This window comes from Buteo buteo, chromosome 29, assembly GCF_964188355.1.
Source record: "Buteo buteo chromosome 29, bButBut1.hap1.1, whole genome shotgun sequence".
NCBI classification, from domain to species: Eukaryota; Metazoa; Chordata; class Aves; order Accipitriformes; family Accipitridae; genus Buteo; species Buteo buteo.
Window position 1 is genome coordinate 291019 of NC_134199.1, and position 24950 is coordinate 315968.

General features: G+C 63.3%; 4 protein-coding genes across 7 annotated transcripts in view; all 4 read right to left on the reverse strand.

Annotated features, from left to right (window-relative positions):
• Positions 1–1470: 1470 nt before the first annotated feature.
• Positions 1471–6529, reverse strand: LOC142045598 (solute carrier family 22 member 6-A-like). Its single transcript, XM_075059282.1, has 10 exons — positions 6164–6529; positions 5597–5700; positions 5328–5482; positions 5079–5247; positions 3834–3957; positions 3231–3346; positions 2695–2909; positions 2337–2445; positions 2045–2248; positions 1471–1649 (listed from the first exon to the last, which is right to left on the reverse strand). The coding sequence occupies exons 1-10, from the start codon at positions 6527–6529 to the stop codon at positions 1565–1567; spliced, it is 1647 nt and encodes a 548-aa protein (XP_074915383.1). The 3' UTR covers positions 1471–1564.
• Positions 6530–7575: 1046 nt separating this feature from the next.
• Positions 7576–13359, reverse strand: LOC142025722 (solute carrier family 22 member 6-A-like). Of its 4 annotated transcripts, none has more exons than XM_075018403.1 (10): positions 11437–13359; positions 11024–11127; positions 10764–10918; positions 10179–10347; positions 9970–10093; positions 9769–9884; positions 9154–9368; positions 8717–8825; positions 8405–8608; positions 7576–7915 (listed from the first exon to the last, which is right to left on the reverse strand). In XM_075018403.1, the coding sequence occupies exons 1-10, from the start codon at positions 12049–12051 to the stop codon at positions 7834–7836; spliced, it is 1893 nt and encodes a 630-aa protein (XP_074874504.1). In that variant the 5' UTR covers positions 12052–13359; the 3' UTR covers positions 7576–7833. The 4 variants fall into 4 exon arrangements, 3 of the variants coding, with proteins under 3 accessions (XP_074874504.1, XP_074874506.1, XP_074874505.1); XR_012648711.1 differs by having other exon boundaries at positions 7804–7915; positions 8405–8604; positions 9293–9368; XM_075018405.1 differs by lacking the exon at positions 7576–7915 and having other exon boundaries at positions 8431–8608; positions 9293–9368.
• Positions 13360–16750: 3391 nt separating this feature from the next.
• Positions 16751–20844, reverse strand: DRAP1 (DR1 associated protein 1). Its single transcript, XM_075018400.1, has 7 exons — positions 20634–20844; positions 19864–19936; positions 18986–19079; positions 18583–18702; positions 18047–18137; positions 17647–17729; positions 16751–17279 (listed from the first exon to the last, which is right to left on the reverse strand). Exons 1-7 carry the CDS (start codon positions 20673–20675, stop codon positions 17150–17152), a joined length of 633 nt encoding a protein of 210 aa, XP_074874501.1. The 5' UTR covers positions 20676–20844; the 3' UTR covers positions 16751–17149.
• A 1188-nt stretch (positions 20845–22032) lies between these two features.
• RELA (RELA proto-oncogene, NF-kB subunit) overlaps positions 22033–24950 on the reverse strand; it is a 5915-nt gene continuing 2997 nt past the window's right edge. The window contains exons 6-8 of the mRNA XM_075059266.1: positions 23569–23649; positions 22794–22881; positions 22033–22307 (exon numbers count right to left, since the gene is read on the reverse strand). Of these exons, the coding sequence (XP_074915367.1) occupies positions 22199–22307; positions 22794–22881; positions 23569–23649 (278 nt within the window). The 3' untranslated portion in view covers positions 22033–22198. The remainder of the gene's footprint in view (positions 22308–22793; positions 22882–23568; positions 23650–24950) is intronic.

The following is a 24950-nucleotide window of genomic DNA, read 5'->3' on the forward strand; positions in this document are numbered from 1 at the left end:
TGTAGTGACCTTAATCTATCTATTGACTGGTCTATCGGTCTCTATTGATCAATATCTGTTGAGCTTTAATGTCACTATTGATCAATCTATTGACATATAATCTTTCTGTTGATCAACGTATTGATCTTAATCTCTCTGTTGATCAATCTCTTGACCTATAATCTTTCCATCGATCAGTCTTTCTCTCTATTGATCAATCTATTGGTCTTTAATCTCAATCTGTTGGCATATAATCTTTCCATCGATCAGTCTTTCTCTCTATTGATCAACCTAGTGAGCTTTAAGCTCTCTCTTGACCAATCCATTGGCCTCTCTCTCCCCTGATCAACACATTGATCTCTCTATTGATCCACTCACCTGTCCGTCGCTCCAGCTACTGCCCGACCTCTCCCAGCACCAAATCCCGCTCCCTGGAGCTGTCTGCCAGCAGCTACCACCCCTTGGCCCTGTGGCTGCCCATGGCCAGAGCCCTGTCCCCGTCCCTGTCCCTGCTCCTATTTAAAGCCACCCTTGGTCCCGGTTAACGTTTGACTCCAGTGGGACCAGATCCCGCTATGGGTCGGTGGAGATGATGGTCAGGCGGAAATGCCGGTGTTGGACACACCGGTCCCCAAGCGGGGATGCCCAACGGCTCCCTGGGGCCATCCCATCCTCTCCATCCTCTTCCTCGCCGAGGAAGCCTCTGACCCCAGGTGGATGGGGACTCCCCCAGCCCCCTCTGGCTTGTTTTCACCATCCGTGGTGGATCATTCAGGAGGCAAAGTCCCCGGGGGCCCTGAACCGGATCCCTGGGAGCCCCTTGGACCCCGGGCGGGAGGGCAGCGGGAGGCAGCGGAGCATGGGCAGGACAGGGCAGCGACCAGGGGACTTGGGGGTGGCTTGGGGGGGCAGGACACCTGGGTCCTTGCTGGCTGGGGGGTTGGAGAAGAGGGTGCGGTGTGCGTTGGGTCACCGGACGCTTGGGTTCTCGGGACGTCTGGGCACCTGGGTCTCTGGGTCCTTGGGATGTCTAGGTGGTGGGACACCTGGGTCCTTGGGATCCCTGGGCACCCGGACACCTGGGTCCTTGGGATCCTGGGTCCTCAGGACGCCCGGGTCCTCCCTGCGCTCTTGAGTGTGACTCTCCCTCCCTCGCGGCTCCAGCGCGGGCAGAGGGGAGGAGGGGACCGTGGAGGGGGACGCGATGCCGAGGCCACAGCACCCCGCTGAGTCCCATATTTGCCTTCGGGGCGGGACGGCCAGGCTGCGCGGGACCCCCCGCGGCCGTGGGAAAACAACCCCCCCCACCAGCCCCGTGCCCTCCCACCGGCCGCATTTCACACGATTTTTGCTTTTATTGTTTTTTATTCCAGCGCAGAAAAACCATCCCGCAACGCGGCGGTTGGAGGGGACGCACCATCCCCCAACCCTGCACGGAGAGGAGGACGCCTGGGTCCCCTCCTTGGCCATGCAAGAAGGTGGCCATGGTCATTGCTGTCCCTTTGCTCTTCTTGGGAGGGGGTGCACCCCCTCCCGTCTGCTGGGTAGACTGTGGTTTGGGGGTCCCCCGGGGGGGTGGTTGGCACTAGGAGGGCCCCGTGGTGCTGCTGGGCTGGGTGGGCTCAAGTGGGACCTGGAGATGTTGGGCTTCGTCCTTCTGGGGCTTGATCCTGGTGGCAGAGGGAGGATGGGGGTGGGTTTTTTGGGGGGCGCAGGTGCATTTTCATGTTACTGTTCCCCTTCCTTCCCCATTGACCTGTCCGTCCATCACCCATCCATCCATCTTCATAAACATCCGTCCTTTCATCCAGCTGTGGTCGTACTCTTCTTCCTATCCAGCCACCCACCTACCTCTGTCCAATCCCAGCCACTCCTGTCCATCCGTCCGTCCGTCCACCACCACACTCAACCGATCCTCCATCCCTCCATTCCATCCATCCCCCCATATAACCAATCCTCCCTCTGTCCCTCCCGATGTCCAACCAATCCTTCTCTCCCACCATCCCTCCCTGTCTCCACGCATCCCTCTGTCCCTCCCCTTGTCCTTCAGTCCCTCCAGTCCCACCTGCCCTCCACCTCCTCCACGGTCTCAGGCAGAGCCTTGTCCCGTGTCTCTGGCAGGAAGATGGCCACCAGCCCCGACACCACGGGGGCTGCCCCGTAGATGATGAAGGGCAACGTGGGGAAGACCTCGCCCGCCATCTTCACCAAGGGGGCCGTGATGCTGCCCAGACGGGCCATGGTGTTGGCCAACCCCATGCCCGTCTGCCTGTGGGACACCGAGAGGCTCTGAGGGACCAGCCTGGCGTGGTCACGGCCACCCCGGCACCTCCCCCAACCCGCACCCCACTCCTTACCGAATAACGGTGGGGTAGAGCTCACCCGTGTAGAGGAAGACGCAGTTGAAGGACGCGGCTAAGCAACCCTTCCCGAAGACGGCCAGGGCAGTCCGGAGCGTCCGCAGGTCTGTGGGGATGAGGACAGGACATCTGCGACTCGCTTTGGTGTCACTAGTTGGGAGTTGGGTTGGGGTGGTGGTGGGTGATGGAGAGAGGAGACCCCAAACACCAGAATTTCAGGCAAATCGCCTGTAAAAAGCTAAAACCACTCAGCCTGTGGATTGCATTAAGGAGTTGAGCTTGTTTTGGCCCTCCCAGATGGTGCTTTATGGGCTGGAGATGAGGGGACACCACTGCCACCACCCCCAGCCCTCACCTCGTGGCACCAAGACGTTGGCCAAGATGGCCAAGCCAGCCAGGATGAGGGCAAAGGACTGGGTGAAGCGTCGCCCCACAAAGGTGATGGTGAGGATGGAGACCAGCTTGGCTGGGATGTCCACGGCCCCAAAGACGAGCTGGATCACGTAGATGTTGAAGTCAAAGTTTTGCAGGTCCATGGCCAGCCCATAGTAGGCAAAGCTGGTGGAGAACCTAGGCCAAGAAGAGGTCGGGGGTCGGGGCGGGGGGGCAAATGTCACCTGTGGAGAGGTGTGGAGTGGGATGCGGGGGTCACACACCATCCCCTGGCTGGGGGGATCCAGTCAGGAGATCTGTCCCCCTTTCTGGAGCACGTGTGGGCCAAGAGACTTCTGTTGACTGAGTCCTGCACCATGACTCAGTTTCCCTTTCCAGTAAGGACCCAGCTAAGGTGGGTGTTTGGCGGGGTGGCTAGCAAGATGGGTGGATCAACGACTAGGGGTGGGGGGGAAGGATGGACAACCACCCACTGATGTCCTCCACTGCCGGGCGTACCACACGAAGCAGAGGCAACAAGAGATGCGGCGCACGACGGGCGTCCGGACCAGGTCAACCGCCGTGTGGTGACTCCTCGATGAGGCCATTTCCTTCTGCATGTAGGACCTCAAGACCTAGAGGGAGAGGGGGGGGCTCTGGGGTGGGGACGGGGCCCTGGGGTCCCTCTTTTCCCTGGGGGGGGGGCAGCGGTGGGAGGAGCAGAGAGGGGAACCAGGATGGAGCAGGGGAAGGGGGGGGAATTAAGCTCTGGGCAGGATGGGTGAAGAGTGGGTGGGAGGAGGGATGGAGGAACAGATGGATGGACAGATGGTCAGATGGATGGAGGTGGCGGATAGATGGCGGGATGGTTGGCTGCAGATGGGATGGGATGGATGGAGGTGGCGATGGGTGGATGGTTGTATAAGGGGATGGATGCAGATGGTGATGGGTGGGGAGTTGTCTATGGGGACGGATGGTTGGTTAAGGGGCTGGGAAGATGGGTGTAGGGGAGCCCCACTGTTGGCCCTCTACATGAGGGCCAGGAGAGTGGGGCCGCTTCCCCCCCCCCCCGCTATAAAACACCCCAGAGGTGCCCCAGGGGACCCAGCCAGAGCCTTTTACTTCTATGTTGAGCTTCTCCCCTTCCTCTTTCTTCCCATTTATCCTGGCCACTTTCTGGAGCTCCTTCAGGGCCTGGTGGGACTTCCCCACCATGACCAGCCAGCGAGCTGACTCTGTTAACCACCTGCAGAGGAGATGGGGACAGGATCCCAAAGATCATCCCGCCATCCATGTGACCCTGCCACCAGCGACCTACGCCTCTGTCCCTCCAGCCAGCTCTCCGCGCTTCGATCCACCCATCCAACCCTCCGTCCATCCAACCCTCCGTCCATCCAACCCTCCACCCATCCTTGCACCTTCTCTTCATCTGTCCATCCATCTTTGCACCCATCTCCCCTTCCACCCACCCACACAACCTTCCATCATTCCGTCCATCCATCCGTCCATCCATCCCTCCATCTGTCCATCCATCATCCCATCCACCCCCCCAACCATCCAACCCTCCGTCCATCCAATCCTCCGTCCACCCATCCATCCAACCCTGTCTTCATCTTTGCACCTTCACTTCATCTGTCCGTCCATCTTTGCACCCATCTCCCGTTCCACCCACCCACCCATGCAACCTTCCACCCATCCCTCCATCCCTCCATCCATCCCTCCATCCCTCCATCCCTCCATCCGTCCATCCCTCCGTCCATCCATCCCTCCGTCCGTCCATCCCTCCATCTGTCCATCCATCCCTCCATCATTCCATCCACGCCCCCAACCATCCAACCCTCCACCCATCCTTGCACCTTCTCTTCATCTGTCCATCTGTCTTTGCACCCATCTCCCCTTCTACCCACCCACGCAACCTTCCATCATTCCATCCATCCATCCATCCATCCATCTGTCCATCCATCATCCCATCCATGCCCCTAACCATCCAACTCTCCATCCACCCAATCCTCTGTCCATCCATCCAACCCTCTCTTCATCTTTGCACCTTCACTTCATCTGTCCGTCCATCTTTGCACCCATCTCCCGTTCCACCCACCCACTCATGCAACCTTCCATCCCTCCGTCCATCCATCCCTCCATCCGTCCATCCCTCCGTCCATCCATCCCTCCATCCGTCCATCCATCCCTCCATCATTCCATCCACCCCCCAACCCCCCAACCCTCCACCCATCCTTGCACCTTCTCTTCATCTGTCCATCCATCTTTGCACCCACCTCCCCTTCCACCCACCCACCCACCCAACCCTCCATCGTTCCAGCCATCCCTCCCTCCACCCACGCCTCCGTTCCTCCCTCTCCTCCTCACCACGAGTAGAGGAAGAAGCACAAGAAGGGCAGCGACACGGTGAACTGCAGCCAGCGCCAGTCAGGGATGGCGTAGGCGACCCCGGCCAGCAGGAACTGCCCGATGGTGTACCAGTAACCCATGAAGGTCCCCACGAGTGCCCGGGTGCGAGTGGGCATCCACTCCAAAGCTGCCGAGACACACGGAGACATGGAGCGGACCGGGAGGGTGCCCGGGGCTGGTACCGTGGGGTTGGTGGTGGCCACTTACAGAGGGAGACGCTGTTGAGGAGGATGCCGGAGAAGGCCGTGCCCGTGAGGAAGCGGAAGAGGCAATAAACGGTGAAAGTGGGGGCGAAGGAGGAGCATATCCCCATGGCGCCCATCTGAAGGTAGCACCAGGTGAGCAGTGACCGGCGGCCGAACCTGGGCGGTGAGGAGGAAGAAGAGGTGGGGGAGGAGGAGGAAGAGGAGGTGAGACCATCTCCATGACGCTGCCCCACCTCCCCACGGGTAGGGGGGTGTCCCCCCCGCCCTCACCTGTCCGAGAGACCCCCAAAGATGATGCCGCCCACCAAGATGCCGGTCATGTAGAGCGACTGGGCCAACTGCTTCAGACTCCGGGAGCTGCACACCAGGTCCCACTGCCAAGGGGCAAAGACGTGGGGTGGGACAGAGATCGGGGGGGGACCCCTCTTGGCCTTCCTCCTGCCCCCCCAAAAAACTGGTTGTGATGGCTGATAGGGTTGACCCAACACAACAGCCAACGGATGGCCAATGGAAACACCGAGATGGTGCCACGAAACACTTGGCCGCCCTTCCCAGCATCCCCATGGTTGGAAGTTCCTTCCAGGGGTCATCTGGCCCCTTTTTGACCCCCTTGTTGATGGCCACCAACCCCCTCATCCCCCCCTTTCTTGTCCTGAGCTCTCAGGGCGTTGAGGGCCTCCACCAAGGGTGGAGCAGGGAAGATGCTCCAGCTGGAAGAGGCCAATGTCGTGGTGACAGCGGAACCTTCGCCGGTGCCTCAAGGTGGGAACCGCACACGGGATTGGGTGAAACCTGCCGCCAGCCCCACATCCCACCCCACTGCCGCTGCCATCCTACCTCAGTGATGATGGTGCTGGTGAAGACGCTGCGGTCATAGGTCCAACCATCGCGGCAGGGCTCTGTCTCCAGCCAGCTGGTGTTGGGAGCCGAGCCGTTCGCCTCCAAAAGCCACCACTGTGGTGTCACGAAGCGCCGGCACCGCTCACCTTGGGGAACCGAGACCTTCAGCAGGTCCTGGGGGTCGAGGCTGGTGGCGTTGGCCTCCCAGTGAAACCGGCAGCGATGCTCGCTGGTGGCGGCCGTGAAGTTCTGCAGAAGGTTGTGACTGGCCATCATGAGGATGGGCAGGGCCAGGAGGAGCACCGAGGCCACCTGGAAACGTCCCATCCCCCCCACGTGCTCCAGGAGGCTGGCGAAAGCCATGCTGCCACCGTGAGACCCCGGCAACACCCCACAGCCATGCACGCCTGCCCCACGCTCGCAGAGCCCCAAAAGGGAGGGATTTCACCCCCAAAATGCTTCTCTCGCTCCCATAGTATCCTCACTCCACGAGCATCGGGGTGATCTCCTATATAACCCGGCCGACGGGTGGTTTGGGTTAATGTTTGACATCCGGGGTGGGCTTTTTTTTGTGGGTTTTTTCCCAGCAGAAGGCGGCAAAAGTGCAGGCAAGGGCAGTGCAAAGGTGTCCAGGGGGCCACCGAGCACCGGCAAAGGGTGGCCAGAGCCAAATCCACGGGAAACGCTTCCCTCCCCTCACTGCTGCAGCAAAAAAGCCCCCCCAAACGGGCCAAAACTGGAGCGATCTGGGGCAGGAAGAAAACAAAGAATTATTGTTTATTTTATTATTTTCCAGCGTTGCTTTTCTTTTTCGAGGAGAAAAGGCAGCTTTTGGAGAGGGACCATCTGGGACCAACCTCCTTCACCCAGCTCCTGGGGTACCCTCAGGTGGGTAACCTGAGAGCGGGGGGGGGGTCTCCTGACTTGGGCCAACGTATGGCCTTCGCCAGCCCCTTTGGGTTAAATTTTAGTGATTTTTGTGGTCAAAAGGGGACCGAAAGGTGCTGACGGAGGTGGCCCTGCTTGGGTCAGCGCATTCTCCGCCTGGGGAAGCCGGGGGTTAATTTTTGATGGGGTCAGATCAATGATGGGGCCAAGGGACACGTTGGCAGTGGGAGCAAGGGCCGGGGTGTCCGGGAAGGGGTCGGAATCAGGGAAGAGGCATCGAGGCGGCAGCACCACGGGTTGCTGGGAGGGGGCTGGGGTGGGATTGGGGGCTCCTCACCCTTCTCCCCCTCCTCTGGGATTTGGGGGACCCCTCTACCGGGACAAGAATTGGGTGGGTTTGGGGTTAGTGGGTGCCATCTCATTGGAGGTGACCTCCAACGTGGTGTTCTTGGGTGCCGTCTTATTGGAGGCCACCTCAGGGACACAGCTCTTAGACGTCGTCCTATCATCGGAGATGGCCTTGGACACGGTTATTGGGTGTCATCTTACTGGAGGGTGACCTTGGGTGGACTCAGATAACACCCTGAGACGTTGTCCCCACCAGAGCTGCTTTATTCCTCCAAGGACGTGCCCTGCCCCACACAGGGAGGTCACCAGCCGTGGGGCAGGAAGCGAATTTGTACCCGTCCCCAAAACAAGGCTGTGGGGACCCGTGGGGAAGGGTGGTTGCTGGTGGCCGGGCATAGGGTGCTGTCCCCCCACACCCCCCCCGCGGTCCTTCAGGCCTCCTTCTGTGGAGCCTTGTCCTGGGGCTGGAGGGGGATCTTCTCTTTGGGGTCATCCGTCTTCTTCCGCTTGGCCCTAGAGGGAGGAAGATGAGGAGGAGGAGGGTCCATAGGGCATGGCAGGATGGGTCAGCCACCGGCAGGGTGGGAAGCAGCCCAGCACTGTGTCCATCCGTCCATCTGCCCAGCCATTCAGCCGCTCATATCACCCGTTCTTCTGCCAACACACCCCTCCACTTGTGCCTCTACACAGCCACCTGTCCCGCCATCCAAAACCCCTCCATCTTTCAGTCCACCCATCGTCAAACCATCCACCACCCATCCATCCATCATCCAACCCTCTATCACCCAGCCATCATCCAACCATCCACCATCCAACCTTCCATCATCCATCCAACCATCCAAAACCCCACCCCGCTTTGTCTACCAACCTATCCCTCCATCCATCAGCATATCCATCCAGTTGTTCATCTCTCCATCCGACCACAAAATCCCGTCATTCATCCACCGCTCCACCCACCCATCCGTGCCTCCAACCATCCACCCCTTCCTCCCACATGCCCACCTGCTCTCCACCTCCTCGATGGTGTCGGGCAGCGGCGTGTTGAGGGTCTCTGGGAGGAACCCGGCCGCCACGGCTGCCACCACCGGGGCCACCCCATAGACCGCAGGGGGCAAGAAGGGGTAGTACTCATCCATCATCTTCACCAGCGGTGCCACGATGCCACCCACTCGGGCCATGGTGCTGCCAAAGCCCAGCCCGGTCTGCCTGCCGGCGCCACGGGGGGTCAACATGGGGCAGAGACCACCCTGGGGGTGTCACGGGTGGGCGACGGGGGACCTGGCCCACTGCGGGGTCATGGGGACGGGGTTTTACCTGATGGGAGTGGGGTAGAGCTCGGTGGTGTAGAGGAAGACGCAGTTGAAGGAGGCGGAGAGGCAACCCTTGCCGATGACGGCCAGCGCCGTGCGCACCGTCTGCAGCTCTGGGGCAGAGAGAGGGACGGGCTGGGCTCCGCGGTCGGGCAGGAGCCACCTCAGGGATGGGGAGATGGTGGGAAGGAGAAAAGAGGACGTAGGGATGGATGGTTGGATAGCTAGGTAAGTAATTGGATGGAGACGTGGATGGATGGTTGGAGACGTGGACGGACGGGTGGATGGATGGATGGATGGAGAGGTAGGTAGGTGCTTAATTCCGTGGCTGGAGAAGGGAAGGGATGGGTGAAGAGCAAAGCAGTTGCGTGATGGACTGGTGGGGACGTCGGTGGCTGGACAGAGCAGTGCGGAAGATCCCCATCACCCCATCACACCCACCTGTGGAGACAAAGATGTTGGCAATGATGACCAGCCCCGCCAAGAAGAGGGCCACCATGAGTGACACCCGCCGGCCAATGTAGCTCAGGGAGACAGTCACCACCACTTTGGCCGGGAAGTCAACGGCGCCGAAAATCACCTGGATGAGGTAAATGCTGACACCAAAGTTTTGCAGATCCATGGCCAGCCCGTAGTAGGAGAAACTGATGGAGAACCTGGAGCGGGGCAGAGAGAGGGAGCGGCCTTGAGGTGGGGTGACCTCCCTTGGGATGTCACCATCGCGTGGGACGGGGCAGGGATCTCAGATGGTGGCGAAGATGGCTGGGCTACAGTTGGATGGCTGGATTCACTGATTGTCCAGCTGTCCGTCTTTCCAATCAGCCAGCCGTACATCTGACCAACTCTCCAACCATCTGTCCATCTACCCTTCCATCCAACCATCCATCCTTCCAACCATCCAACCAACCAACCATCCACCCATCCTTCCAACCGTCCCTCCAACCGTCCATCCCGCCAGCTCTCCACCCACCTCTCCATTCCTCCACTCCCTCACCCCTTCCTCCCTCCTCCTCCTCTTCCTCCCCACCAGACTTCCCCATCCCGGCCCAGCCCCACCAGACGATGGAGAGGCAGAAGAAGATGTGGCGGATGACCGGGGTCCGGACCAGGTCGGAGATGGTGTAGGAGGACTTCAGACCAGCCAACTCCTCCTTCATGTTGGACTTCAGGATCTGGGAGAGCGGGAGGGAAACGGGAGAGGTTGGTGGGGGACGGGGGTGGGAAACCAAGACCACCCCCACCATGGGGCCACCATACCTCGACCGTGATCTTCTCCCCTTCCTCCTTTCTCTTGTTAATCCTGGCCACTCGCTGCAGGACCTTCACAGCCCTCTCGGCCTTCCCCGAGAGCACTAGCCAACGGGCAGACTCAGCCAACCACCTACAGCCGACAAGGGGGAAACTGAGGCACGAAGAGAGCCCCGCGTGTCCCCATGGCCTTCCCCCAAGGGACCCGAGCATCCTACCAGGAGTAGAGGAGGAAGATGAAGAAGGGCAGGGAGACGGTGAGCTGGAGCCAGCGCCAGTGGGGGACAGCGTAGGCCACGCCGGCCAGCAGAATCTGGCCCAAGGTGTAGGCGAAGCCGGTGATGGCCACGGTGATGGCACGGTAGGGCGTGGGGATCCACTCCACCACTGCAAGGGACCACGGGGACACGTCTGACTTGGTGTCCCCCTCTCTTGTGACCCTCCGTGTGAATGTGGCCTCCCCACCACGGCCAGATGCAGCCGCACCACATGGCCCCATCCGTGGCCATGGTGATGGCCCCATCAGTGACCACTGGGATGGCCCCATCCGTGGCCATGGTGATGGCCCCATCAGTGACCACTGGGATGGCCCCATTGGTGACCACTGGGATGTCCCCCTCAGCAGCCACGGGGACGTCTCCATCTGTAGAGAGGGGGAAGTCCCCAACCACGGCCGCTGGGGACATCCGCATCCATGGCCATGGCAATGTCCCTCTCCACGGCCACGGTGACGTCCCCACCCATGGCCATCGGGTCGTTCCCCACCCAGGTCCCTGTGGTCATCCTCATCCCCGTCCCCTCACCGAGGCAGGCGATGCTGAGGCCGAAGCCAGAGAGGGCCATGCCACCGGCGAAGCGGAAGACGCAGTAGGACGCGTAGTTGGGGGCGAAGGCCGTGCACGTCCCCATCACCCCCAGCTGCAGGTAGGACCACATCAACATGGCCTTACGCCCAAACCTGCAACGGGGAGGCACTGGATGCCACTGGGTGCTACTGGTTGACGGTCTGTCCAACGCCCCATGGGGAAACTGAGGCACGGGGAGGGGTATCTACTGCCTTTACCTGTCTGAGAGGCCCCCCAGGACCAGGGCGCCCACCAGGACCCCAGCCATGTAGATGGACTGGGCCATCTGCCGAAGCTGCCGGTAGCTGCAGACGAGGTCCCACTACGGGGAGGAAGATGAGGTGAGGATGACCTGTCCTCTCCTTCCACCCATCGGCGCCTCCTCTTTCCTCCCCTCCATCCATCCCTCCCTCCCTTCCACCACCTCCATCCCGCATCAGCCCCGTCTCCCCCCCCCATGACTCCATCACCTCCGTCCCCCCAACCCTGTGACTCCACCTCCATCGGGTTCCATTCCTCCATCCCCGGCCCCCCCGGCCCCACCTCGGGGATGTTGGTGGCCACACGGACGCTGTGGTCGTCGTCCTCCCCTCCACCCCCACCTCACCCTTCCCCACGTCCCCGTCCCCACCTCGGTGACGATGGTGGCCACGTAGATGCTGCGGTCGTAGTCCCAACCGTCACGGCAAGGCTCGGTGGGCCGGGGGTCGGTGCTGTCGTTGGCGAGGGACGAGGCCACGTAGCGCCGGCAGGACCCCAGGGTGGCATCGGGGGACCCCAGGGTGCCATTGGACCACCCCAGGGTGGCACCAGTGGGTCTCAAGGTGCCATTAGAGGACCACAGGGTGGCATCAGGCTGGACATGGCTGCCATCAGGGGACCCCGGTGCGCCATCAAGGGTGACATGGGCGGCACCGGGGATGGCGGTGCCGTCGGGGGACCCCAAGGTGCCATCAGGAGACCTCAGGATGGCGTCGGAGGACCTCAAGGGGCCATCGGAAGCTGCCGAAGCGCCATCAGGGGTGGCTCCGGGTGGCCCTAGGGTGGCACTGGGGACGCTCGGGGTGGCACCGGGACCGGGGACGCCACCGGGGACGCGGCAGCGGTGAGGGGGGACGGCGGCGGTGAAGTTCTGCAGCAGGTTGTGGCTGGCCATGAGCAGGATGGGCACCACCAGCAGCGCCGTCTGCAGCACCTGGAAACGTCCCAGCGCCCCGACCTGCGCCAGCACCGCCCCGAACGGCATCCTGGGACGCGGGGACGCCGTCACCCGCGGGGGACGCCGTCAGACACAGGGACACCGCTGGACACCAGGGCGTGGGGAACAGCATCACTCAGGGGGCCACCACCACCCGCGGGGACACCACCACCCATTGCGACAGTCGTCCATGGGGCCACCAGCACCCATGGGGACACCGTGACCCGTGGGGACACCGTGACATGTGGGGACGGTCATCCATGGGGAGACCATGACCCATGGGGACACCATGACATGCAGGGACAGTCATCCATGGGGACACCACCACCCATGGGGACAGCATGATGCATGGGGACAGTCATCCGTGGGGACACCGTGACCCATGGGGACACCGTGACCTGTGGGGACGGTCATCCATGGGGAAACCATGACCCGTGGGGACACCATGACATGCAGGGACAGTCATCCATGGGGACACCATGACCCATGGGGACACCATGACATGCAGGGACAGTCATCCATGGGGACACCATGACCCATGGGGACACCACCACCCATGGGGACAGCATGATGCATGGGGACAGTCATCCATGGGGACACCAGCACCCATGGGGACACCATGACCTGTGGGGACACCATCACCCACGGGGACAATCATCCGTGGGGACATGAATACCCATGGGGACACCATGACATGTGGGGACAGTCATCCATGGGCACACCATCACCTATGGGGACACCATCACCCACGGGGACAGTCATCCATGGGGACACCACGATGCATGAGGACGGTCATCCATGGGGACACCACCACCCGCAGGGACACCATGACGTGGGGACAAGGGGGACAGGGACATGGGGATGGGGACACGGGGCAAACACAGGACCGTGGTGGCACGGGTCAGACATGGGGGGGGGACACGGGGCAGGCGCAAGGACAGGGACTGCGGGGACACAGCGAGGGGACGTGGTGACCACCAGGGACGCGGCTCAGACAGGGACGGTGTCACCACTTGCGTCACACGTCCCCAACCCCTCCCGATGTCCCCATCCCCTCCCGGCGTGTCCCTGTCCCTGCTCCACCTCAGCGCAGCTCCCTGGGGACGGGGACATCCGGCCAGCTGTGACTCCCGTGTCCCCAAGGTGAAGGGTCCCTTCTCTGATGTCCCCAGGACATCCTGGTCCCCAGGGCACCCCGTGTCCTCTCGCCAACATCCCCCGTGTCCCAAATCCATCCCCACGTCCCCTGTTCTGGTGTCCCCGACGTCCCCCGGTCCCCAACCCTTCCTTGGTGTTCCCAACTTGTCACCACTCCGATGTCCCCAACCCCTTGATGTCCACCTCCTGTCACCAACACGTCCCACATCCCCTCCGTGATGTCCCCAACTTGTCCTCACATGCTAGTCCCATGTCCCCAACCCCTCCACGACACCCCCAACCTGTCCCACTGTCCCCTCCGCTATGTCCCCAACTCAGCCCACGTCCCCTCCGCCACGTCCCCAATCCCTCTGATGTCCCCGACCCATCCCAGATCCCCTCCGCGATGTCCCCAACCTGTCCCCGCTCCTCAAGCATCCCACGTCCCCGCTGTCCCCAAGCTATCCCACCACGCACTTCCAAGTCCCCAACCTGTCCCACCGTCCCTTTTCTGATGTCCCCAACCCACGCCCCCTCCACAATGTCCCCCACCTGTCCCCACGTCCCCAACCCATCCCACGTCCCCACCATGCCCCTCAGGGTCCCCAACCTGTCCCACTGTCCCCTTTCCCATGTCCCCAACCTGTCCCCACGTCCCCAGCACATCCCACCTCCCCTCTGCCGTGCCCCTCAATGTCCCCAACCCGTCCCGCTGTCCTTTTTCTGTGCCTATGTCCCCTCCACAATGTCCCCAACCTGTCCCCAACCCACCCCACATTCCCCACCATGCCCCTCAATGTCCCCAACCCATCCCAGATCCCCTCTGCGATGTCCCCAACCTGTCCCCAACCCACCCCATGTCCCCGCCATGCCCCTCAATGTCCCCAGCCTGTCCCACGTCCCCTCTCTGATGTCCCCAACCCATCTCAGATCCCTCTGTGATGTCCCCAACCTGTTCCCACGTCCCCAACCCACCCATCCCCACCATTCCCCTCAACGTCCCCCAACTTGTCCCTTTTCTGATGTCCCCAACCCATCCCAGATCCTCTCCGTGATGTCCCCACCCCACATCCCCAACGTCCCCAACCTGTCCCACTGTCCCTTTTCTGATGTCCCCACGTCCCCTCCACAATGTCCCCAGCCCACCCCACGTCCCCACCATGCCCCTCACCATCCCCAACCTGTCCCACTGTCCCTTTTCTGATGTCCCCACGTCCCCACCATGCCCCTCAATGTCCCCAACCTGCCCCACGTCCCCTCTCTGATGTCCCAAACCCATCCTAGATCCCCCCGTGATGTCCCCAACCTGTCCCCAACCCACCCCACATCCCCACCGTTCCCAACGTCCCTAACCTGTTCCTTTTCTGATGTCCCCAACCCATCCCACGTCCCCTCTCTGATGTCCCAAACCCATCCCAGATCCCCTCTGTGATGTCCCCAACCTGTCCCCAACCCACCTCATGTCCCCACCATGCCCCTCAATGTCCCCAACCTGTCCCACTGCCCCTCTTCTGATGTCCCCAACCCATTGCAGATGCCCTCCGTGATGTCCCCAACCCACCCCACATCCCCACCATGCCCAACGTCCCCAACCTGTTCCTCTTCTGATGTCCCCAACCCATCCCACGTCCCCTCTCTGATGTCCCCAACCCATCGCAGATCCCCTCCGTGATGTCCCCAACCTGTCCCCAACCCACCCCACGTCCCCTCTGCGATGTCCCCGACCCCTCGCTGATGTCCCCAACCCACCCCACGTCCCCACCTTGTCTGTCGTGTCCCCCCCACGCTGTCCCCAAGGTGTCCCCCCCCGCTCCCTGGCAGTACCTGGCCTCCTCAGGGTGACGTCCCCGTCCCCGGGGTCCCCCGGCCGCTGGCCCCGTTATATAAGGCGAAAAGCGGCTCTTTTGGTTAAAGTGCCACCGGGATTAGGCCAAAGGGGGGGGGATGGACGGGGGGGGGGGGGGAGGAGGCGGATTCCAGCGCCGCGGGCGCTCGGACGCCTGGGGCCGCCGGACGCCTGGGTCCCCCGGTCCGCCGGCCCCACACGTGCCCAGAGGGGCCTATAGAGAGCCCCTATAGGGTAGGACCCCCCTATAGATGGCCCCCCACCCACTGAGGACCCCCCCAACCCACCTGTTGTCCCCCCATGGACCCCAAGTAATCCCTACAGGGCCCCAGTGCTGCCTACGGGGGCCCTATAGATCCCCCGAGAGCCCCTATAGATCCCCAAAGGCCCCTATAGATCCCCCAAGAACCCCCATAGATCCCCCAGAGCCACTATAGATCCCCCAAGAGCCCCTATAGATCCCCCCCAATGCACCTATAGATCCCGCAAAAGCACCTATAGATCCCCAAGAGCCCCTATAGATGCCTACAGCGGCCCATCAGCTCCCGAAGGATCCCCCCTCACCTTGCCAAAACTTCCTGTGGGACCCTATAGATCGCCTGTAACTCCCTACTGAGCTCCTCCAAGATGCCATACAGACCCCTTTACATCTCTCATAGACATCTATAGGTCTCTTATGTGCCCCTATGGACTCTTACAGCCTCCTATGAGCCCCTACAAACTCCATACAGACTCCTATACATTCCCTACAGACCCCTATAGCTCCCTCTATATCCCCCACAACCCCCATATACCCTTTTAAATGCCCTATTGCTCCCCCCACAGACCCCCTATAAATCCTTTATGGACTCCTACAGCTCTCTATAGATTCATTAACCAGTTCTATATATCTCTATAAACCATGCTATAGACACTATAAGCCTCCTTATGGCTCTTACAGACCTCTATAAAGCCCCTCTGGGCCCCTATAGGTCCCTATAACCCCCCCACGTCCTCCTACAGACCCCCTACCAGCTCCTATAGACCCCCCTTATGGGCTCCTATAGGCATCTATACCCCCCGAGGAGCTCCTATAGTCCCTATAAACCCTCCTAAAGGTTCCTATAAACTGCCCTATAAGCTCCTTTAACTCCCTATAACCCCCCCAATGAACTCCTATAGATCCTATAAGTTCTCCTAGGGGCTCCTACAGACCTCCTTATGGGCTCCTATAGGTGTCTATACACCCCAAGGAGCTCCTATAGTCCCTATAAACCCTCCTAAAAGTTCCTATAGGCCCCTACAAACTCCCCTATGGGCTCCTTTAAGTCTCTCTAGCCCCCCCAGTAAACTCCTACAGATCCTATAAGTCCTTCTAGAGGCTCCTACAGACCCCCTTATGGGCTCCTATACGTATCTACACCCCCGAGGAGTTCCTATAGCTCCTATAAACCCTCCTAAAGGTTCCTATAAACTCCCCTACAATCTCCTTTAAGCCCCTCTAACCCCCCCAACAAACTCCTACAGATCCTATAAGTCCTCCTAGGGGCTCCTATAGGCTCCTATAGACCCCTATAGATTCCTCCGGGGCACTCGCCCGCTCCCAGAGGGCCTCTGCTGCCCTCTAATGATCGACAACGGAACCGGGGGTCCAGAACTGGGGGGGGACCCAGGAGTTTGAGGGGGCACCCAGTTGTCCGAGGGGGGCACCCAGTTGTCCGAGGGGGGCATCCAAGTTTTTTTTGGGGGGGGCACCCAGGTGTCAGGGTGGGGGGGACCCAGGCGTACGGAAACGGGAACTTTATTGAGCCGATACAAAACCCCCCGACTCGTTAAAAGCCACCAAAGGGCCCCAAAACCAACCCCCCCCCCCCAATCTCCCACCGCCCCCCCCACAGCCCCCCCCAAAAAGGGGACCCAGGCGTCCGGGTGGGGGGAACCCAAACGTCCAGGCTGAGCGTCCCCCCCCCCCCCGAGAACGGACACAACTCATCACACCAGTGCCCTCAACCCAGCGGGGGGGAGGCGGCGGGGGGGGGGGCTCCCAGTGCTCCCAGTACCGCTCCCAGCCCCCAACTGGTCCGAGGCCCACGCTCCCAGTAAGACCATACTGGGAGGTGGCACCCGGCCCCGAAACGGGTTGAAATCCTGGATAAACGGGCAAAAAACCAGGGGGATGGGATGCTAGGAGTCGTAGTCTTCGTCCTCCTCCTCCTCCTCACGGGCGCGGGGGGGGCCGGGGGCTGGGGGGAGCCCCCCTGGGAGCCCCCCCGGGAGCGCAGGGGGTCCCAACGGCGCGAAGGGCACCCCAGGGCTGCGGGAGAGGGGGCGGTGGACCCACGTGTCCGGGGGGGTCCCACCAAAACCAACCCCCCCAAGGGACCCAGGAGTCTGGGGGGGGGGGGTCCCTGCTCAACCCCCCCAAGCCCCCACCCCAAGGGACCCAGGCATCCGGGTGCACCCCCCACCCCAAAAAAAGGGACTCGGGAATCCAGGGCGCTACACCCAACTCCCCCCCCCCATTCAAGACCCAGGTTTTGGGGTGTTCTTCCCTTACCCCCCCACCCTAAAGGGACTCAGGTGTCTGGCTGTGTGTGTCCCCCCCCCCAAAAAAAGGCAACCCAAGCATATGGGTGCTGCCCCCCCACCCAGAAAAGGACCCAGGGATCCAGGGCTGGTACCTGGTGAAATTGAGGGGGGGTCGGGTGGGGGGTGGCTGCGGCGTCTCCTCCTCCCCGTCGCTGTCGCTGTCCTCAGAGTCCTCCTGGGGGGGGGGGACAGACACACAAGGGGGGGACACAATGACAGCGAGGGGACCCAGGCATCTGGGGACCCCCACCCCCACCGGACCCAGGTGTCCGGGTGCCCCCCCCGCCTCCAAGGGGACACCCCCCTCCCCAAACCTCCCAGGGACCCCCCACCCTCAAGGGACCCAGTCATCCAGGCTCAAACCCGGGGACCCAGGTGCCCAGGCACCCCCTCCCCTCCAAGGGGACCCCCCCCACGCACACAGAGAGCACCCAGATGTCCAGACACCCCTCCCCCCCCCCAAAAAAAGGCGTCTGCCCCCCCCCCCCCCACCTCCTGCTCCGAGTCCGTCCCCGACTGTTTGGGGTCCTTCCCCTTCGCCCCAGGACCCCCGTTCTTTCGGCCGGCACCCGGGCGGCGACCCCTGTAACAGACACCCCCCCCCAAAAAAAAAACTTTTTCAAGGACCCAGGGGACCCCCCCCACGACCCCAGAGCCCCCCCTGCACCACCCCATTCCCAGGGCACCCAGGCAGCTGGTGCCCGTCCCCCCACCCTGCATCAGGACCCTACGTGTTGGGGGGGGCGACCCAGGTGTTTGAGGAGGGGACCCAGGTGTTTGGGGGACCCCCCCCAAACCCAGAGCCCCCCCACCTCATTCCCCAAGGACCCAGATATCCGGGGGACCCCCCAACCTGGAGCACCCCCCCACCTCATTCCCCAAGGACCCCAACATCCAGGGAATCACCCCCTGCCTTATCGCTGGGGCACCCACATCGGGACCCCAAGGTGTCGGGGGGGACCCCAAAATTTGGGGGGGGACCCCAGGTGTCTGGGAGTCGGGGGGGGACACCCAGGTATCCAGCCCACCTTCGGGGTCCCCGCTCGCCCTCGCCGTGGGGCTCCTCGCCCTCCCCCTGCATATCGGGGACGGCCGCCACCAAATCCTTCAGGAAATCGAATTGTTGCTCCAGCTCGATGCATTGCTTCCTGAAAAAGAGGGTGGGTGGGGCTCGGCAGGCCACACCCACATGCCACACCCATCCACAAACCTCACCCCTCACTCCTAAGCTCCACCCTTAACACCAATTTCTTCCTTAAGTTTCTTTTTGGGCAGGGAGTGGGGAAACTGAGGCAGGGAGCGCAAAGCGGAGCCAGGCATTCAGAGGACCCTTCCCCCCCCGCAAAGGGGACCCAGGGGTCTGGGGGACCCCTCCCCCCCCCAAAAAAGGGGACCCAGGGGTGCGGGGATGGGGTGGGGGGGGTTACTCACAGGTGGGAGGTGGTCATGGTTTTGGCGTTACGGGACTGGGTGACGTGACACGCTTTCCGTAACAGCGACTCCAAGAACAGCTCCAACGCCCGGGCTACGCCGCTAAGGACCCCCACGGACCCAAGCGTCCCGGCCCCACCCCTGCCCCACCCTCAAGCCTGGGGCAGCCCAACCCCCCCCCCCCCTCAATGGGATCCAGGGCTACCCAATGGCAAGGGGGGACCCCGGTGACAAAGAACGGACCCAGGTGTCCAGGGTGGGGGGGACCCCGATGTCCGGGGACCCAGGTGACCAGGGTGGGGGGGACCCAGGTGTCTGGGGACCCAGGTGTCCAGGGTGGGGGGGGACACCCAGGTGTCTGGGGTGGAGGGAACCCAGGTGTCTGCGGAACCAGGTGTCCAGGGTGGGGGGGACCCAGGCGTCTGGGGTGGGGGGGGAACCGAGGTGTCCAGGGACCCAGGTATCTGGGGGGGGGGGGGTACGACAGACACCCTGGGGGGACCCAGGCATCCAGGGTGGGGGGGACCCAGGTGTCCGGGGACCCAAGTGTCCTGCGTGGGGGGGACCCAGGTGTCCGGGGGGGGGACACCCAGGTATCCGGGGTCCCAAGCACCTGGGGGGGGGGAAGGACCCAGGCATCCGGGGTGGGGGGGACCCAGGTGTCTGGGGTGGGGGGGACCCAGGTGTCCAGGGACCCAGGTGTCCAGGGTGAGGGGGACCCAGGTGTCCGGGGACCCAAGCACCCAGGGTGGGGGGGGGAGCCAGGTGTCCAGGGTGGGGGGGGACACCCAGGTGTCTGGGGTGGGGGGGACCCAGGGTGCCCAGGGCTGGGGGGGGGACACGACAGCCTGGGGGGACCCAGGTGTCCGGGAGGATACAGATGATGACGGGGACAGCGGCCGCCACCTTCCCGATCTCCTCGTCCGTCTGCATGATCTTCTTGATCCGCGCCTACGCGCAAGAGGGAAACTGAGGCACGGCCGCACGCCCCTCCCTCCCTCGGGAAGCCACGCCCCCTCCGGGCGTAGGCCACGCCCACCCCATAACCTCCAACCGGAGGCCACACCCCCCAACACCACCCCCTCACCCCGGGCCTGGAAAAGAGGGAGGAGCAATGCGCCCTCGCCCCAGTGCAGGCCACGCCCACTCTATGAAACCCCACCCCATCCAGGACCACGCCCCTCAGGCCCCGCCCCTACCTGAGGCTACACCCACCCCCCCTTACCTGAGCCTGGAAAGAAGAGCTCCGCCCCTCACACAAGCTCCGCCCCCATACGAGGCCCCTCCCCACGCTCCGCCCCCCTCCCGTCGCTATGCCCCCCCCCACCATCCCCTCTCCTGAACCTGGAAAGAATAGCCCCGCCCCTCGCACAAGCCCCGCCCCTACGCGAGACCACATCCTCACGCTCCGCCCCCCTCCCGTGGCCACGCCCCCCCGGCGCCATCCCCTCCCCTGGGCCTGGAAAGGAGGAAGGGGGCCGAGTCCCTGCCCCCTGCATAGGCCCCGCCCACTCCCGCCAGCCCCGCCCCTCCCGGACACCACGGGGAACGCCCTCCCGCCCTCCCCGTTGCCATGGTGATGCCAGCTCCCCCCCCCCCCGCCCTCCCCGCCCCGGGCCCAGGCCCGGTCCCGGCCCCCTCCGCTGACCGGCGGGAACCGCGCGTTGTATTTCTTCTTCTTGCTCGGCATCGCCCCGGCCCCGGCCCCGCTGGATCCCGCTCGGGCCCCGGCCCCGGCCCCGCTGGGCCGCTCCCGGCCGTTCCCCGCCGCTTCCCGGCTGCTCGCCCCCGGTCCCGCTCCGCTGCAGGCCTGCCGCCCGCTTCGCCCCGCCCCTTCCGGGACGAAGCCACACCTCTTCCGGCAAAGCCCTCCACCCGCGCTCGGTAACGCCTCCTTTGGCTTTCCCAGGCTCCGCCTCCTGCTGAGCCACGCCTCCCCAGCCCAGGCCACGCCCCCCCCCGCGCTGTCAATCAAAGGGCGCTCCGGCCTTAGACCGTTTATTGGGGTGACCCCGGCGGGGCGGGGCGAGGGGCGGGGCTTCCCCCTCCCCCCCAAAGGCACTTTGGTTCCGGCTGGGGGCGGGGTTAATGCTGGCGGGGGTGGGGTGAGGAAGAGAGCAGCGCTCCCATTGGCTGCAGCGCCCCGGGGGGGGCGGGGCGAAGGGGCAGTGGCCGGGGGCGGCCCCCCGAGGACCCCCAGTATCTTCCCAGTAGCTCCCAGTAGCTCTCCCACAGTCCCCAGTCGCTCCCAGTAGCTCCCACTGGTCCCTTGGGACGCTCCCAGTAGCCCTCTCAGGGCTTCCCAGTAGCTCCCAGTTGCCCCAGTAACTCCCAGTGCCCCTGTCGCCCCCCCCCGAGAACCCCCATCAGCTTCTAGCGACCCCCAGTAGCCACCCAGATGCCTCTCGGTGACTCCCAGTTGCCACCCAGTAGCTCCCAGTGACACCCAGTCGCCCTTAGGACTCCACCCAGAAGCCTCCCAGTAGCCCCCAGTTCCTCCTAGAACCCTTCCAGCAGCCCCCCAGACCCCCCAGTGCCCCCTAAAAGCCTCCCAGTGCCTTCCTGTAGCCCCCAGAACCCTCCCAGTAGCCCCCCAGTGCCCCCTAAAAGCCACCCAGTGCCTCCCAGTAGTCCCCAGTTACTCCTAGAAGCCTCCCAGTAGCCCCCCAGCCCTACCCAGTGCCCCCTAAAAGCCTCCCAGTAGCCCCCCGTGCCCCCTAGAAGCCTCTCAATGACTCCCAGTAAACCCCCCCCAGTCCCTCCCAGTTAGGAGGAGGGGAACTGGCTGAGGAAGGCACTGAAGTCCAGGTCCCCCAGGGAAGGCAGCGAGTCCTCGGGGCCTCCCCCCCCCCCCAAATCGGCCCCCCCCCCCAACTCAGGCCCCCCCCCCAACTGGGGACCCCCCCCAATTTCGGGCCCCCCCCCCGGGGGCTGACTCTGCACCAGCCGAGCGATGGCTTCGGGGTATGACATCAGCATGGGGGGGCCCCCAAAATCTTGGGGGGCCCCCCCAAAATCAGAAGCCCCCCCTCCAAAATCAGGGGGGGGCTCCCCAAAAGCTGGGGGGGGGTCGGGGGGGCCCAGCAAGCGCTGGACGTCGGCGGCGTTGATGGTATCGAGAGGGGGGAACGGGGGGTCCCCCAAAAGCGCCCCTATATCCAAAGGGGGGGCTGCCCCCCCCCCGCTGCCCCCCCTCCCGGGGGGGGCCCCTCTTCAAACTGCAGCTGCAGCAGCGCCTCGGCCAGGGGCTCCGGTTCGGGGGGGGGGGCCCCCAACAGCCCCCCCGAACCCCCAAAAGAGAAGGAGGGGGCTGGGGGGAGAGCTGGAGGGGGGAGAAGGGGTAAGGAAGGGGCTCGACCCCCCCATTTGCCCCCCACCCCCTTTTGTCCCCCCAAATTGCCCCCCAACCCCCCATTTCCCCCCACCCCCCTTGGCCCCCCCATTTCCCCCCTTTGGCCCCCCAACCCCCCATTAGCCCCCCCTTTCACACCCCACCCCCTTTCTACCCCTCATTTGCCCCCCCAATTTACCCCCCGTGCCCCTCACCCCCTATTTGCCCCCCCAATTTACCCCCCGTGCCCCTCACCCCCTATTTGCCCCCCAATTTACCCCCCCTTGCCCCCACCCCCTATTTGCCCCCCCAATTTACCCCCCCGTGCCCCTCACCCCCTATTTGCCCCCCCCAATTTACCCCCCTTGCCCCCACCCCCTATTTGCCCCCCAATTTACCCCCCGTGCCCCTCACCCCCTATTTGCCCCCCCCAATTTACCTCCCCCCAAATTTGCCCCCCCCATCCCCAAGGCTCACCCATGCTGGGGGGGGGCTGGGGGGCCGGGGGGGGGCCGCGAGGGCACCGCAATGCGCCGGGGGGGCCGGGGCTCGGGGGGCACCGGGCCTGGGGAGGAGAATGGGGGTGCACCGTCAGGGACCCCAACACCCCCCAGTGACCCCAATTCCCGCCCCCCCCAGACCCCAAATACCCCCCAAGATACCAAATACCCCCCTGGAGCCCCAAATACTCCCCAGGGACCCCCAATACCCCCAGGGACCCCCCCCAGGGACCCCAATCCCCCCTGGGACCCCTAGTACCCCCCTAGGGACCTCCCCAGGGACCCCAAATAAATCCCCAGAGACCCCAATACCCCCCCAAGGACCCCAATACCCCCCCAGGGACCCCAAAATACCCCCCTGGAACCCCCAATATTCCCCCAGGGACCCACAATACCCCTCCAGAGATCCCAAATAGCCCCCTGGAATCCCCAATACCCCCCCAGGGACCCCAAATACCCCCCCAGGGACCCTCAATACCCCCTGGGACCCCAATACCTCCCCCAAGATCCTGAATAGCCCCCTGGAACCCCCAATACCCCCCCAGGGACCCCACAATACCCCCCTGGGACCCCCCCAATACCCCCTGGGACCCCAAATACGCCCCAAAGGACCCCCTCAGGGACCCCAATATCCCCCAAAGACCCCCCCAGGGCCCCTCAATACCCCCTCTAGACACCCCCCGGGGACCTCATTCCCCCCCCCCAGGACCCCCAATCCTCCCCATGCCCCCCCAAACCCCCCCGTCCCGCACCGGGCAGGGGGCTGCGCTGGACGAAGGAGCGGAAGGTCTCGCGGGTGCGCTTGCGCTTCTCCTCGATGCACTGCAGGTCCCCTGCACCAGTCACCCCCAGTTACCTCCCAGTAACACCCAGTCACCCCCCGTCCCCTCCCAGTCACACCAGTGACCCCAAGGACCCAGGAGCCCCCCAAGGGACCCAGCCATGCCCCAGGGTGACACTGGGGACAGAGGCATGTCCCAAGGGTGACAACAGGGACACAGATGTGCTCCAGGGTGACAAAAGGGACCCAGGAGCACCCCAAGGGTCCCAGGAACGTCACCAGGGTGACCCTAGGGTCCCAGGAGCACCCCAGGGGTCCCAGGAATGTCCTCAGGGTGACAAAAGGGACCCAGGAACGCCCCAAGGGACCCAGGAACGTCCCCAGGGTGACAATAAGGACCCAGGAGCACCCCAAGGGACCCAAGAATGTCACCAGGGTGACACTGGGGACCCAGGCGCAACCCAAGGGTCCCAGGAACATCCCCAGGGTGACAATAGGGACCCAGCCATGCCCTCAGGGTGACAATAAGGACCCAGGAGCACCCCAAGGGACCCAGGAATGTCCTCAGGGTAACCCTAGGGTCCCAGGAGCAGCCCAAGGGTCCCAAGAACATCCCCAGGGTGACAATAAGGACCCACGAGCACCCCAAAGGTCCCAGGAATGTCCCCAAGGTGACACTAAGGTCCCAGGAGCAGCCCAAGGGTCTCAAGAACATCCCCAGGGTGACAATAAGGACCCAGGAGCACCCCAAGGGTCCCAGGAACATCCCCAGGGTGACAATAGGGACCCAGCCATGCCCTCAGAGTGACAATAAGGACTGAGGCATGCTCAGGGTGACAATAAGGACCCAGGAGCATCCCAAAGGTCCCAGGAATGTCCTCAGGGTGACAACAGGGACCCAGGCATGCCCTGAGGGACAAAGATGTGCTCCCAGGGTGACAATAAGGACGCAGGAGCACCTCAAGGATCCCAGGAATGTCCTCAGGGTGACAACAGGGACCCAGGCATACCCCAAGGGACCCAGATGTGCTCCCAGGGTGACAATAAGGACCCAGGAGCACCCCAAGGGTCCCAGGAATGTCCCCAGGGTAACCCTAGGGTCCCAGGAGCACCCCAAGGGTCCCAAGAACATCCCCAGGGTGACAATAAGGACCCAGGAGCTCCCCAAAGGTCCCAGGAATGTCACCAGGGTGACCCTAAGGGTCCCAGGAACATCCCCAGGGTGACAATAAGGACCGAGGAGCACCCCAAGGGTCCCAGGAATGTCACGAGGGTGACAATAAGGACTGAGGAGCACCCCAAAGGTCCCAGGAATGTCACCAGGGTGACCCTAAGGGTCCCAGGAACATCCCC